Source organism: Gadus chalcogrammus, chromosome 12, assembly GCF_026213295.1.
Source record: "Gadus chalcogrammus isolate NIFS_2021 chromosome 12, NIFS_Gcha_1.0, whole genome shotgun sequence".
In the NCBI taxonomy this organism is placed as follows: domain Eukaryota; kingdom Metazoa; phylum Chordata; class Actinopteri; order Gadiformes; family Gadidae; genus Gadus; species Gadus chalcogrammus.
The window spans coordinates 29,383,976-29,396,475 of record NC_079423.1 but is presented as its reverse complement, the minus strand read 5'-3'; the positions used below and the strand labels follow the sequence as shown (position 1 = coordinate 29,396,475).

At 47.9% G+C, this 12,500-nt stretch overlaps 1 protein-coding gene across 1 annotated transcript in view; it reads right to left on the bottom strand.

Annotated features, from left to right (window-relative positions):
- Positions 1–12,494, bottom strand: part of LOC130393631 (fibrillin-2-like) — a 27,292-nt gene extending 14,798 nt beyond the window's left edge. Inside the window, exons 1-23 of the mRNA XM_056604333.1 lie at positions 12,428–12,494; positions 11,109–11,234; positions 10,465–10,593; positions 9,663–9,788; positions 8,971–9,096; positions 8,691–8,813; positions 8,178–8,303; positions 7,879–8,004; positions 7,481–7,603; positions 6,979–7,101; positions 6,545–6,670; positions 6,191–6,313; positions 5,420–5,542; positions 4,717–4,878; positions 4,315–4,383; positions 4,081–4,206; positions 3,655–3,780; positions 3,128–3,277; positions 2,383–2,454; positions 2,042–2,167; positions 1,174–1,299; positions 482–607; positions 126–242 (exon numbers count right to left, since the gene is read on the bottom strand). Of these exons, the coding sequence (XP_056460308.1) occupies positions 126–242; positions 482–607; positions 1,174–1,299; positions 2,042–2,167; positions 2,383–2,454; positions 3,128–3,277; positions 3,655–3,780; positions 4,081–4,206; positions 4,315–4,383; positions 4,717–4,878; positions 5,420–5,542; positions 6,191–6,313; positions 6,545–6,670; positions 6,979–7,101; positions 7,481–7,603; positions 7,879–8,004; positions 8,178–8,303; positions 8,691–8,813; positions 8,971–9,096; positions 9,663–9,788; positions 10,465–10,486 (2,467 nt within the window). The 5' untranslated portion in view covers positions 10,487–10,593; positions 11,109–11,234; positions 12,428–12,494. The remainder of the gene's footprint in view (positions 1–125; positions 243–481; positions 608–1,173; positions 1,300–2,041; positions 2,168–2,382; positions 2,455–3,127; positions 3,278–3,654; positions 3,781–4,080; positions 4,207–4,314; positions 4,384–4,716; positions 4,879–5,419; positions 5,543–6,190; positions 6,314–6,544; positions 6,671–6,978; positions 7,102–7,480; positions 7,604–7,878; positions 8,005–8,177; positions 8,304–8,690; positions 8,814–8,970; positions 9,097–9,662; positions 9,789–10,464; positions 10,594–11,108; positions 11,235–12,427) is intronic.
- Positions 12,495–12,500: the final 6 nt, after the last annotated feature.

The following is a 12,500-nucleotide window of genomic DNA, read 5'->3' as shown; positions in this document are numbered from 1 at the left end:
GTAGATGTATATAGATAAAGGTATATATACGTATATACATAAGATACAGATATAGATATATAGATATAGATATAGAACCATAGATAGATCTGTCAGCAGTACCGCAGTACTGCAGCCGTACGTACCCATGCAGTCGTTGTTGTGCGTCAGCTCGAAGCCCAGGAAGCACAGACAGTTGTAGGAGCCAACGGTGTTCTTACAGGTGCCGTTACCACACGGCTGTCTGTCACACTCATCGATGTCTGAGACGCACACCCACACACACACACACACACACACACACACACACACACACACACACACACACACACACACACACACACACACACACAGTGTCACCAAAGTAATTCACATAATTACCAAGTAATGAAAAGTTGGAAGCATCCTAACTAATTCAGAAGGGCAGCGCCACCTCATGATTTGGTACATGAATAAAGTCAAGCTTTGCATTACAGAGCAGGAGGTTATCCGCGGCTCTCACCCATGCACATGGTCTGGTCCGCGGTGGCCCTGAAGCCGTTGTGGCAGACACAGCGGTAGCTCCCCTGGGTGTCAATACACTCCCCGTGGCTGCACACATTGGGGATCTCTAGGCACTCATTACGGTCTGAGGGAGAGGGAGAGGGAGAGGGAGAGAGAGAGAGAGAGAGAGAGAGAGAGAGAGAGAGAGAGAGAGAGAGAGAGAATGGGACACAGAGAGAGAGAGAGAGAGAGAATGGGGAAGAGAGAGAGAGAGAGAGAGAGAGAGAGAGAGAGAGAGAGAGAGAGAGAGAGAGAGAGAGAGAGAATGGGAAAGAGAGAGAGATAATGGGAAAGAGAGAGATAATGGGAAAGAGAGAGAGAGAGAGAGAGAGAGAGAGAGAGAGAGAGAGAGAGAGAGAGAGACAGACAGAGAGACAGAAAGAGAGAGAGAGGGAGAGAGAGAAAGAGAGAGAGCGATATAGGAAGAGAGTGAGAGAGAGAGAGCGAGAGAGCGAGAGAGCGAGAGAGCGAGAGAGCGAGAAAAACAGTGACAGTTAATTTACAGTGAGACTGCGTTCAGAACACACTCCAGGTAGGCGCATCCGTCCAAACGACCCAAACAGAGCATAACGCGTTCACACCTTCAAACGCTACATGAGGGTAATAAAAAACCGTCTTCCCACACGCGGTCGTCACGGCGACCAGACTCACCCACGCACGCTCCGCTCGGGGAGAGCTTGAAGCCCGGCGAGCACTCGCAGCGGTAGCTGCCGGGAATGTTGATGCAGTTAGCGTTGCGCTGGCACAGGTTGTCCCCGCTGTTGCACTCGTCGATATCTGAGTGGGAAGAATGAGGAAGAGGGAGAGAGAGAGGGCGAGAGGGCGAGAGAGAGTCGTCATCAATCACACAGCTCTATAACCGTCTGCTGGAGGAGGCAGGAAGCTGATAGTAACAGAGTGAGAGTGAGGCAGAGGCCAATGCAACACAATACAATCAGCTGCTCGCTGCTCGGGGGGTGATTAAAGGGCCCTATAAGGCGACTGCGTTGCGTCTGTGAAGAGGTTATACAATCGCTCTTACAAAGGGGATAAGTCACATGGGAGACATACCAGTATCAAGTCCAATGAGTAGAGCGCTTATATCAAATAGCTTATTGTGTGTGTGTGTGTGTGTGTGTGTGTGTGTGTGTGTGTGTGTGTGTGTGTGTTTATGCATGTATGTATGTAAGTATGCATGCATGTATGCATGTAAGTATGCATGCATGTATGTATGTATGCATGCATGCATGCATGCATGTATGTATGTATGTATGTATGTATGTATGTATGGATGGATGGATGGATGGATGGATGGATGGATGGATGGATGGATGGATGGATGTATGTATGTATGTATGAATGTATGTATGTATGTATGTATGTGTGCATATGTGAATGTGTGTACGGGCATGCGTGTATATGCATTTGAGGCCTCGCATTTCAATGGGAATGCCTCAAAGTTAGTGGATAAACCAAGTCGATTTCTAGTCCGACCCGAAGAAATGAGCCAATGAAGCAACGAGGGGATTTGAACGTTTACCTTCGCAGATGAGCATGTTGTTGTTGTAGCTGAAGCCCATGGGGCACTCGCAGCGGAAGCTCCCGATCTGGTTGATACACACGCCGTGGGCGCAGATCCCCGGGATCTCCCGGCACTCGTCGATATCTGCAACCAGGCCGCAATCAATCAGATCGATCGATAATATCACATCTCTAAACAAGATGAGACTGCATTGATCGAAAAGACGCAAATCCCAACGACAAACGTCAATCCGACAGACTTTTGCAAAACAAATCCTGAATGATATACAATTGAGATAGTTGATCACCCCAAACGCTGTGACCCCCCCAGGGTCGACCTTTGACCCTGTGCGACCTTACCGATGGGTTTCCCGGTGTGGATGTCGATGATGAAGCCCGGAGCCTGGTTACCGCAGAGTAGCTGGTACTCAGCTGAGACGGGCGGAAGAAGGAACACAATCAGTCAACAGTCAGTCAACACAGTGAGTCAACACAGTCAGTCAACACAGTCGGACAACACAGTCAGTCAACACAGTGAGAAAACACAGTCAGTCAACACAGTCAGTCAACACAGTCAGACGCCTGCTGGGGAACTGGATGAGGACAGGGTGCAGGCTGCGACCGGAACAGCACCCTGACCGTCCCCCCCGGTCTCTCAAGCGTAGCCAAACTAAACTCAGAAGCAGGGGGGGAAGTATCAGCAAACCAAAGATGAGGGAGGTTTGAGCGACTGTATTGGAGATGGATGAAACGCTTGTCGGAGAAGTTTAAAGATGATACCTACGCACAGTTTATTATGCATATATCCTACACAGTCATGAAGACTGCATACATCTGTGTGTTAAGAGGGGAACAGTTTTAACATACATTTCTCTGTGTGTTAAGGGGGGGGGGTACAGTACTGAGTCTATGGTACTATGGTGGTATGGCACTGGTTCCAGGTCAGTTGGGGGGAAACAGGGTCTATGGTACTGTGGTAGTATGGTGATATTGTACTGGTTCCAGGTCAGTGAGGTTGACCAGGGTCTGTGGTACTATGATATTATGGTAGTATGGTAGCATGGTACTGTTTCCAGATGAGTGAGGGGGCCGGCGGGGCACTCACATGTGGCGGGCGTGGGGCAGGCTTCACAGGGCTTGTTCCAGGCCTTGCCCACGTTGTAGGCACAGCAGCACATCTTCTTGGTCATGTTGAAGGTCAGCTCGTACTCACAGGTGTCGTTGAAGTTACGGTAGCACACGCTCTTCCTCATGTCTGCGGGGATACGGCGAGCGAAGAGAGGGGGTCAAAATTAGTTCCGTCCATGTGGTCGCGCAGGCAATAGGATTTAAACCGGAGCGTCGAAGATATGATGGAGGAGGAGCGCGCTTTTCAATATGTTTGTAACGATTTTTTAACTTTGGGCGGCGGTATGATCACAAAATTGGGGGAGGGATAGTGTGTGAGTTAGGGTGTGGGTGACACCCAGACAAAAAGTTCTGGGTTTGTCCTTCACTGACCGCAATGGCCGCAAGCCCAATCGATATGTCTGCATTGACTGTGAGTCGTCTGCCTCATACAAACTTCTTCATCAGTTGAGAGCCATCGTATTGACATGTGTACATCTCTATATGTATCTTGTGCCTTCTCACCCATGCAGTTGTTTCCTCCGTTGACCTGCATGTACTCGGGGGGGCACACGCAGGTGTAGTTGCCCAGGGTGTTGTAGCACGTCCCCGGGCCGCAGATCCCGACATGAGCGGTACACTCGTCGATATCTGCACAGAAGCACGCGTTGTTGAAGGATCAAGATCAAAGACAGCTGGAACGGCTGTCACCTACCCATACAGGGTAAGTGAAGAATAACTTATTTTTAGGACACTTCGGCCAGCAAAGTTACCAATAATATATTCAATGAGGCAATGGGTGTACATGATTCTTAGGAAAACTTTGACATCGTGGGTAGTACAAAGGTAACAAAGTAGAGTGTGATTGATCATTGGGGAGAGTTAAAGATTGGAGTTAAGGATCATGGCTGAAGTCATCCAAAACTTGATTTCGAGGATCAGGAACCTCACCTTCACAGATGCGGGTCTCTTCGTTGAGGTAGTAGCCCGCCGGACACTCGCACTGGAAGCTGCCGAAGGTGTTGACGCAGTTCCCTCCCTGGCACAGGCCCGGCAGCTCCTGGCACTCATCGATGTCTGCGACACAAACACACCGCAGTCAATGGTACCGAAGAATGCTTTATTACTGCTCTTAGTGCTCTAGCACCTGTTGCTACTGTTGCTAGTGCCACGAGAGGTGTTTACCTTCCAGGATGACTGTGATGGGGTTGGGTCTGAATCCCTCTCCTCCCGGACATAGGGTCTTGTACTCCGCTACGGAAGAGAAAGATGAACGCAAATTAAACTTCTGAGATCTATATGAATAAGCCTTAACACAACACTTTGACTGTGTGAACGACGATTTTCAACATTGAGCCACAGAGCAACAGTTTTTCTTGAGTCATATGATTTCATATAATTTCCATTCTATTAATAATAATAATAGGGTAAATGAGATGAGATAATACAATTAATTTGAAGGACATAGTACAACGGTACACAAAAGGAATTAAAACGAAACAACTATAAGATAATAGAAATAGTAGTAGTAATAGTAATAATATTAATGGCATGCTAGGACAGCGCTTGTTCTCGTGAGGTACGCACTGGAGTTGGGGGCGGGGCACATTTCACAGGGGTTTCCCCAGGCCCCTCCCAGGGAGCAGCAGCAGGAAGCTCGGGTCACGCCCACGCCGATCTCGGCGCTGCAGGAGATGCCTCCGTCTCCACGGCCCAGCGTGTCCAGGAAGCAGTTGCCCATGCGCGTGTCTGGAACAAACGGACCACAACATCAAGCAGGCGTCATGGGGGAGACTATGGCCTGGGTGTGATTGTTACCGGCTGATTAAAGGGAGAGTTAGCATCCATATTCCCTGTTAACATTTACATGTACCTACATTTGTCAGAAGAAGGTGAAACGATATATTGCTGTCGGTACACTAAAGATGTTCACAAAAACAAGGGCCAAGCACTAACAATTGTCAGGTTAACCCCATCCCCGTGTACAACAAAAATAGCTCGGATAGGATAATTAACAGTGGGTCTACATTACATGACGTCCACTGGTTTACAGTAAAAGCCTGCTTTGGTCACCTCAAACCAAGTGAAGGGGGTTGTAGATAACAAGGCGATACACCTTGACATAAGTACTGACTCCTTGCAAACACTGAGTGTATAAGTCAGACTGTGATACTTGGACAATAACAGAGATGCCAATGACAATTAAGTGAGGCTCATGGGTTGAGTACATCCTTTCCTTTCACTTTGTTTTCCCTATAATGAGCTCTTGAGAGGCTGAAACCCAACTCACCCACACAACCCACTCCGGTGGGGTTCAGCTCAAAGTCGGTCGGACAGTTACACAGGTAGCTCCCGGGGGTGTTGACGCAAAGACCGTTGATGCAGTTCACCGGGTGTGCGCACTCATTGATGTCTGTGACACACAAACACACACACACATAGCTTAGCTTATACTCTGCAGTGGAGTTTGCCCTAAAACAAAGTGACTCTTGTTTATGCGGCTACATAAACCCAGCCTCACAGGCTCGCTGCGCAGCCCGCCGGACACGAAGGTGAGGCAGCAACAAGAATGAGTTACGAGGGGAATAAAGTGACAGCTAATGCAGATACATCACGCTCGCTAGCGTCTGATGGATATATAAGTGTTGCCAATCATTACTGTGAATGATTAGCGGGCGTGGAGGCAGTGTTGGCCAAACGGGACACATAAATACAAACGACATTGCCTTCGTCAAGGTTGTGCGATGTCTATTAGATGCTCCTTCTGATTTACCGATGTTGTTCAGCGGCTGTCCGAGCGCATTACAATTCCTGTCCCTTCGTAGATGCCAGCTTACGGGAGTGGCTCTGTTGTGTTCATGCAGTTCTAAATATACTATCTTAGTGCGTCTCAGGTAGGACAGGTTTACTGTTTTTTAGAAATGAATAAGCTAAAGAGGGGTAAATAGATACGCAGAAAAAAACGAAAGTCTGACATGATTTGATTAGCGGGCAGCCTGTTTGAGTTATGGCCTTCGATGGGTCACGGCTAAAGAATCCTGAGGAACTCGGCGGTACGTACCAGTACAATTACCGCCACTGCGGTCCAGCTCGTAGCCGTCGTCACACACACAGCGGAACATGCCCGGAATGTTCTGGCACTGTCCGAACACGCAGATGTTCTGGAAGTTACACTCGTCAATGTCTGGAGAGGAGGAAGTGGAAGTTAAGGACAGACGGATGAATATGAAATTAATATGAACATTTGGTCAAAATGTGAGCAAAACTTGAACGGATATGAATGTATTTGGAAGACGTGTAGTTATTCAGACGGTGGTGTGTTAATTGGCTCCAACTTGGAGGTGAAATGTTTTGGTTGTTCTGTCGCCGTGCGTCTGCCAAGCCGTCTGGCCCACAGTGTGATGGAGTTCTGTACCCTGGCAGGCCTTGCTGTCCTCAGTTGGAGTGAAGCCCATCTCACACTCGCAGCGGTAGCCACCCGGCGCGTTCAGACACTGGCCGTTCTCACACAGGTTCACGTTGTCCGCACATTCGTCCATGTCTGGGCAGGGAGGATCACAAGGTTGGTTGTGGGATTTTAAACACAATTGCAAAAAAAAATTGAACGATGAATGTTTCCTGCTTGCAATGGGGGATTGTTATCAGAGCTGAGTAGGGTGATTCATTATATTTAAATGTAGTCATTTCAATAAAATAGAATATAATCAAATCTAAAATAATTAAAATGTATCTAATTTCATTTCATTTCCTTCAGGTCCTGTTAATTTCATTTAATGTCATCTCTTTTAATTGAATCCCACTAAACTTGATGAACTCTGGTGTAAAGGTTGTGTGAAGTCCAGGCCGTACCAGAGCAGGAGAAGCCGTCTCCGTTGAAGCCCTCCTTGCAGGTACAGCGGTAGGATCCAGGTGTGTTGTTGCAGTCCGCGTTGGGGTTACAGTTGTGTTCTTCTGCAGAGCACTCATCGTGGTCTGGGGAACGAGAACACCCGAGGTACACGCTAAGTTTCATCTTTAGCAGGAACACAATATCAAATTCTCATTCCCACGTCATTACAAAGCAGTATCAAATCTGTTTCCAATGCAAAGGGTAAAACTCAATGAGTATGTTAAGAGTTTAGGAAATGTGGTTTGAACCAGGGCAGTTCAAATCCGATCAGCGATCAAATGTTTTCCTTGTGGTCGATCGAATGTTGTTGAGGACAACATTCACATATGTTTTGAAGTCTCTGGTGGCCATGTGGTTTTTAATATGTACCGCTGAAACCGGTTCCACTCCATGGCCATGTGGGTGGTCTCCATGATCTGTGGAGGTACGGGGGTTCTGCCTCTCAGCGTAGGGGCAACTTACCCACACACTTGATGCCGTCTCCCAGCCAACCGTCTCTGCAGCGACACTTGAAGCTCCCGGGGGAGTTGACGCAGGCCGCGTTCATGTCGCAGTTATGCGCTCCGATCTCGCACTCGTCGATGTCTGAGGGGAGGTGGGAGCGAAAGGACACTCATTCACACTTAGCACTGCTTTCAGGGGGTTTTCTGGCTTTTTCTGTGTTCAAGTTGTTTTTAATGAGTGATGTGATTCTTGAGAGACATTTGAGTTTTTAAAAAAAGGAATCTATAACGACAACGTCAATGTTTTAAATGCAATACGATATAATAAGACACTTGTCACCTGCAGAATAGATCTTTAGTCATAGAAAGCACGAATGCCTCAGTATGTGTGTGTGTGTTTGTGTGCGCCACACGTACCTGTACAGCCTGTCGATCCCTTCTTGACAAAGTACCCCAGCTGACAGTGGCAGATGAAGGAGCCCTTGGTGTTCTCGCAGTCGCCATGGAGACAGATGTTTGGGTTGAGGTCACACTCGTTCACATCTGGCCAGATGGGAAGGAGCACACGCCACATGCGTTACCGTAAACTCAAAAGCGGTTTTTCGATTCGACAGCGAAAACAGGACAGTGAAACAAAACAGCGATCACACCACACAAGTCCCCTGTTAATGAACATCAATCAATAATCAATAATCAACGGTTGATCGGGCACGTACCGATACAGGTCCTCATGTCCATGGAGGCCATGAAGCCGTCATAGCAGAGGCAGCGGTACTCCCCCGGGATGTTGGTGCACTGGCCTCCGTCACAGATGTCCGGGTTCTCCTCGCACTCGTCGATGTCTAAACGGTACGGTCGTCATGGTAACGTCATTGGAGAACAATGGACCACAGACAAATATTTATCTTATTGCAATGTTCTATTTGTTTTTTTGCCCCCAGTTATTTGGTGTATGGACCTCATCCTGACCTTATCTTATCAATGTAGAGATATAACAGCAATGGACTACATGATTTCCATCTGTTGGTACTTTTCCTTAATGACCAACTATTTATCATTCCATAATTTGCACACTAGAAACTCAAACCCGATTTTTCCAGTGGGTTCGGCCGAGGTTTAACCCAGCCACAAGAACAGGGCCCTCGTCAATACAGATGTTCCACAGCGTTCCTCTTCAAGGGAGGTTCACATGGCGATCAGGCCCGGTGCTGATTTCTGGTGTCTGTTACCTGCGCAGGTTCGAAGGTCGGGCATGAGGGCGTAGCCTTCGCTGCAGCTGCACTCGTAGCTCCCCTCGGAGTTGGTGCAGTGGGTGTCGCAGCCTCCGTTCATGATGGTGCACTCGTCGATGTCTGGAGGAACAACCGCACATCCTCTCATGAACACGCTCTTGAATACAATCGCTATAAACAACAACGTATCACCGTCTCACCTTTGAGAAGATTGTGCCAGAGTTTGAGACTAAGATAGCGTTGTGGAACGTGTTTGAATGTGGGCGGAGCCACTCACCGACGCAGCCCTGTCGGTCAGGCGTGGCCTGGTACCCGGTGTCGCAGGAGCACTGGTAGGTTCCCACCATGTTGACACAGTGGCCGTTCCTGCACAGGTTCTCACTCAGCTGGCACTCGTTGACATCTGGAGGGAGAGACACACGCGCACGCACAGACACGCACACATACAGGCGCGCGTTCACACACACATACATGAAACACACACGCATGCACACACACGCACACAAACGTACGCACACACCCTTCTCATCAATCATGTCTTATCTTTTTCTGTGTTTTCAATGCACGCGATGTACTGTGAAGCAACACAATGGGATGTTTTGGAGGTCACCCGCAAAAGATGTGTATAACATGATGGATCTGTTCAAACATCTGCTGTTCATCCGCTTGAGAATAGAATAAATAAGACAGCAATTCCTTGCTACACTATATTTTACTGCATACTGTAATAAAAGTTCATAACCTCATTCATTTGAGGAGTCGACACTTCTTAAAGATGGATTCCAGATGAGTAAGCAACATTTTTTTTAGCTGTGTGTCTTTGTGAATTCGTTGTGTGTATATGTGTATGTGTGTGTGTAAGAGAGAGAGCGAGAGCGCGAGAGAGAGAGAGAGAGAGAGAGAGAGAGAGAGAGAGAGAGAGAGAGAGAGGGAGAGCGAGAGAGCGAGAGAGACTGATTTATGACCCACCTTCACAGACGGAACCATCCGTGCTGAGTGAGTGTCCAGGGGGACACTCACAATCGTAACTCCCCTCGTTGTTCAGACAAGTTCCTCCCCGGCACAGCAGGGGATTCCTCTCGCACTCATCAATGTCTGAGGAGGGGAGAGAGAGAGAGAGGAGGATGAGGAGAGAGAGAGAGAGAGAGAGAGAGAGAGAGAGAGAGAGAGAGAGAGAGAGAGAGAGAGAGAGAGAGAGAGAGAGAGAGAGAGAGGGGAGGGGGGTTGCACAGAGGAAAAAACAGAATAATATAACCAAGATGAAGGGAGAGATATATTAGAGAGGCCAAGAGGTACGTGACCATTCAAGATAGAGACCTTTAAGAAGTTGCTGAAATGAGCTCTTACAGTAGTTCTCTGTTGCATTAAGTTAGGGAGCAATAGTTAATTCATGTTTGTGTGTGTGTGTGTGTGTGTGTGTGTGTGTGTGTGTGTGTGTGTGTGTGTGTGTGTGTGTGTGTGTGTGTGTGGGGGGGAGGGGGGGGGGGGGGTGGAATGTGTGTGCGTGTCGGTATGCTTAAAGGTATGTGTACATTTGTTTGCTTTTAGAATATATATGTTTGTAATTGTTTGTCTTCATATGTGAATATGCGTCTGTGTGTATGTATGTGTGCGTACTTAGTGTATGTATATGTGTGTGTGTATGTATGTATGTGTGTGTACTGTGTGTATGTATACAATGTACTGTATGGATATATGTATTGACGTGTGTGTGTGTGTGCGCGCGCACACACACACACCAATGTTTGTGTGTCTGTGTTCCCCGACTCACCCATGCAGTTCTTCATCATCATGAAGCCGCTCTCGTAGCCGTCGAAGCACTCGCACTCGAAGCTGCCCGGCGTGTTGACGCAGGCGCCGTGGCCACACAGGTCCGGGGAGATCCGGCACTCGTCGATATCTGAGGAACGGCCGGACTGGTGAGCGGCAGCTCTTAACGAGCACACTCCAATTAGGAGTGCAGGCAGGCGAGTGGGGGTGGGGGGAGGGTCTGAGCGTTTGCCATGCCACGCTGAAACCCCCCCCCCCCCCAGGGTGGTCCTGATGGCCCAGGACCCACCAGATAACTGATCCATCATCATAATCATCAGCACCGCGTCCCAAACGATAATTAACAAAATGATTATAGTTTCTCTACGCTATTCAGTATTCCCTTTTTCAGGGCCTCAAACAAACAAATCAAATAGAAGTGAAAGCATAAAGGCACGTAGGTCTTGTAAAACCACACAGACTTAATAAAAAAACAACATAAACATAAATTCATAAAGACTTGTATTGTTGTTTATTGATCCCCTGGGTCCCCCGCTGTAACCTCTTATGGGTGTGGACCAGATGCTCGTCTAGACTGTCTTCAGAGCCAGGAGGGAGACCCCTGGTCCCCTTGGTTCCTACGCTCTGGGTTCAGTGTCTCGGTACCTGTGCAGTTCCTCTCCTCGGGGGTGAGGGCGAAGCCACCGCTGCAGCGGCACTTGAAGCTGCCGATGGTGTTCCGGCAGCTTCCGTGAGTACACAGACCCTGGAACACCTTGCACTCGTTCACGTCTGGGGAGGGAGAGGGAGAGGGAGAGGGAGAGGGAGAGAGGAGAGAGAGAGAGAGAGAGAGAGACAGAGACAGAGACAGAGACAGAGACAGAGACAGAGACAGAGACAGAGAAGGACAGGTAGAGAGAGAGAGAGAGAGAGAGATATAGACAGAGAGCGAGATAGATGGATGGGTTAAAAAAAGCCAAATTGCACACTCAAAGCTCCTGGGAGTGTTTTGCGTCCAGGTGGATTCCTGACTAATGGTCACAGAAACAGGCCTGTTGACAGGGTAGGGTGTGGGTACGCGTGTGTTGTGAAATGAGGAGAATAAGCAACACGCATTGCTCAGTGAGGTCATGTAATTGCTGCCTTCACGGTCTGTAGGCTATGAATTGTAATCAAATTGCTTCAAGGAAACTTTGATGTAGACATAAACTATTGTTCTCATTGATGACATGATGTCTTTACAAAATGTCTCTCTTTCTTTCTCTCTCTGTCTGACAACTGACTTGGAGTTAGATCATGTCTGCGGTCTACTTGTAGGCACTTTGTAGCCGGTCCTTAACAACAAGATGTCAGAATGAACTTGAGGTCACTGTTGGAATTTTTGCCTCGCATCATCATGAAACCAATCAATGTCATTATTCGAACAATCTCTACTTCTACATCAGACACTGTGCATACGTGTCACTCGCACATCCTGTTATTCATTAGTCTATGTTAGTTGTTGTGTCTAGCATTTGAGCTCTATGCATTATTCAGAGTATAACCGTGTGTGTGCCACATTTCTGTGGACGCATCTGTTTTCTCTTTACTCTTATCTGCTAGATAACTGCTTAATGTATCTCAATACACTTGGAATTCCTCCGGCTGATACTGCCTTGTGTCACATCGATTCCCGGGCTAACAGAGACTCTCCGGAACCAGAGAAGGCTGGTTCTGGTTCAGATGACAAGTGTCTCGGTGGACAAAAACGTCCACTCCTGAACAGAATTTCAGCAAGTGATGCAGAATTCAGTTGATATTTTTGGAGTTTCTATTCGGCAGATACATTTTTTTGGGATCTTATATTTATTTTCGGGTACCTGTGTAGAAGGTTTCTAATTTTAGCTGTTTGTGTATAGAAACTAGTCCGTCTTGTCACTGTGATATCACTCGTTGTGATTCGTGAATATATATGTTAAAAGAATCCATAAAAGAGATTAAAGTACCTTTGTAGAAGGGCCTCCCGGTGAGGATGTCCCCGCGGTTGGAGAAGCCGGGTCCCCGGGGGCAGATGGCGCT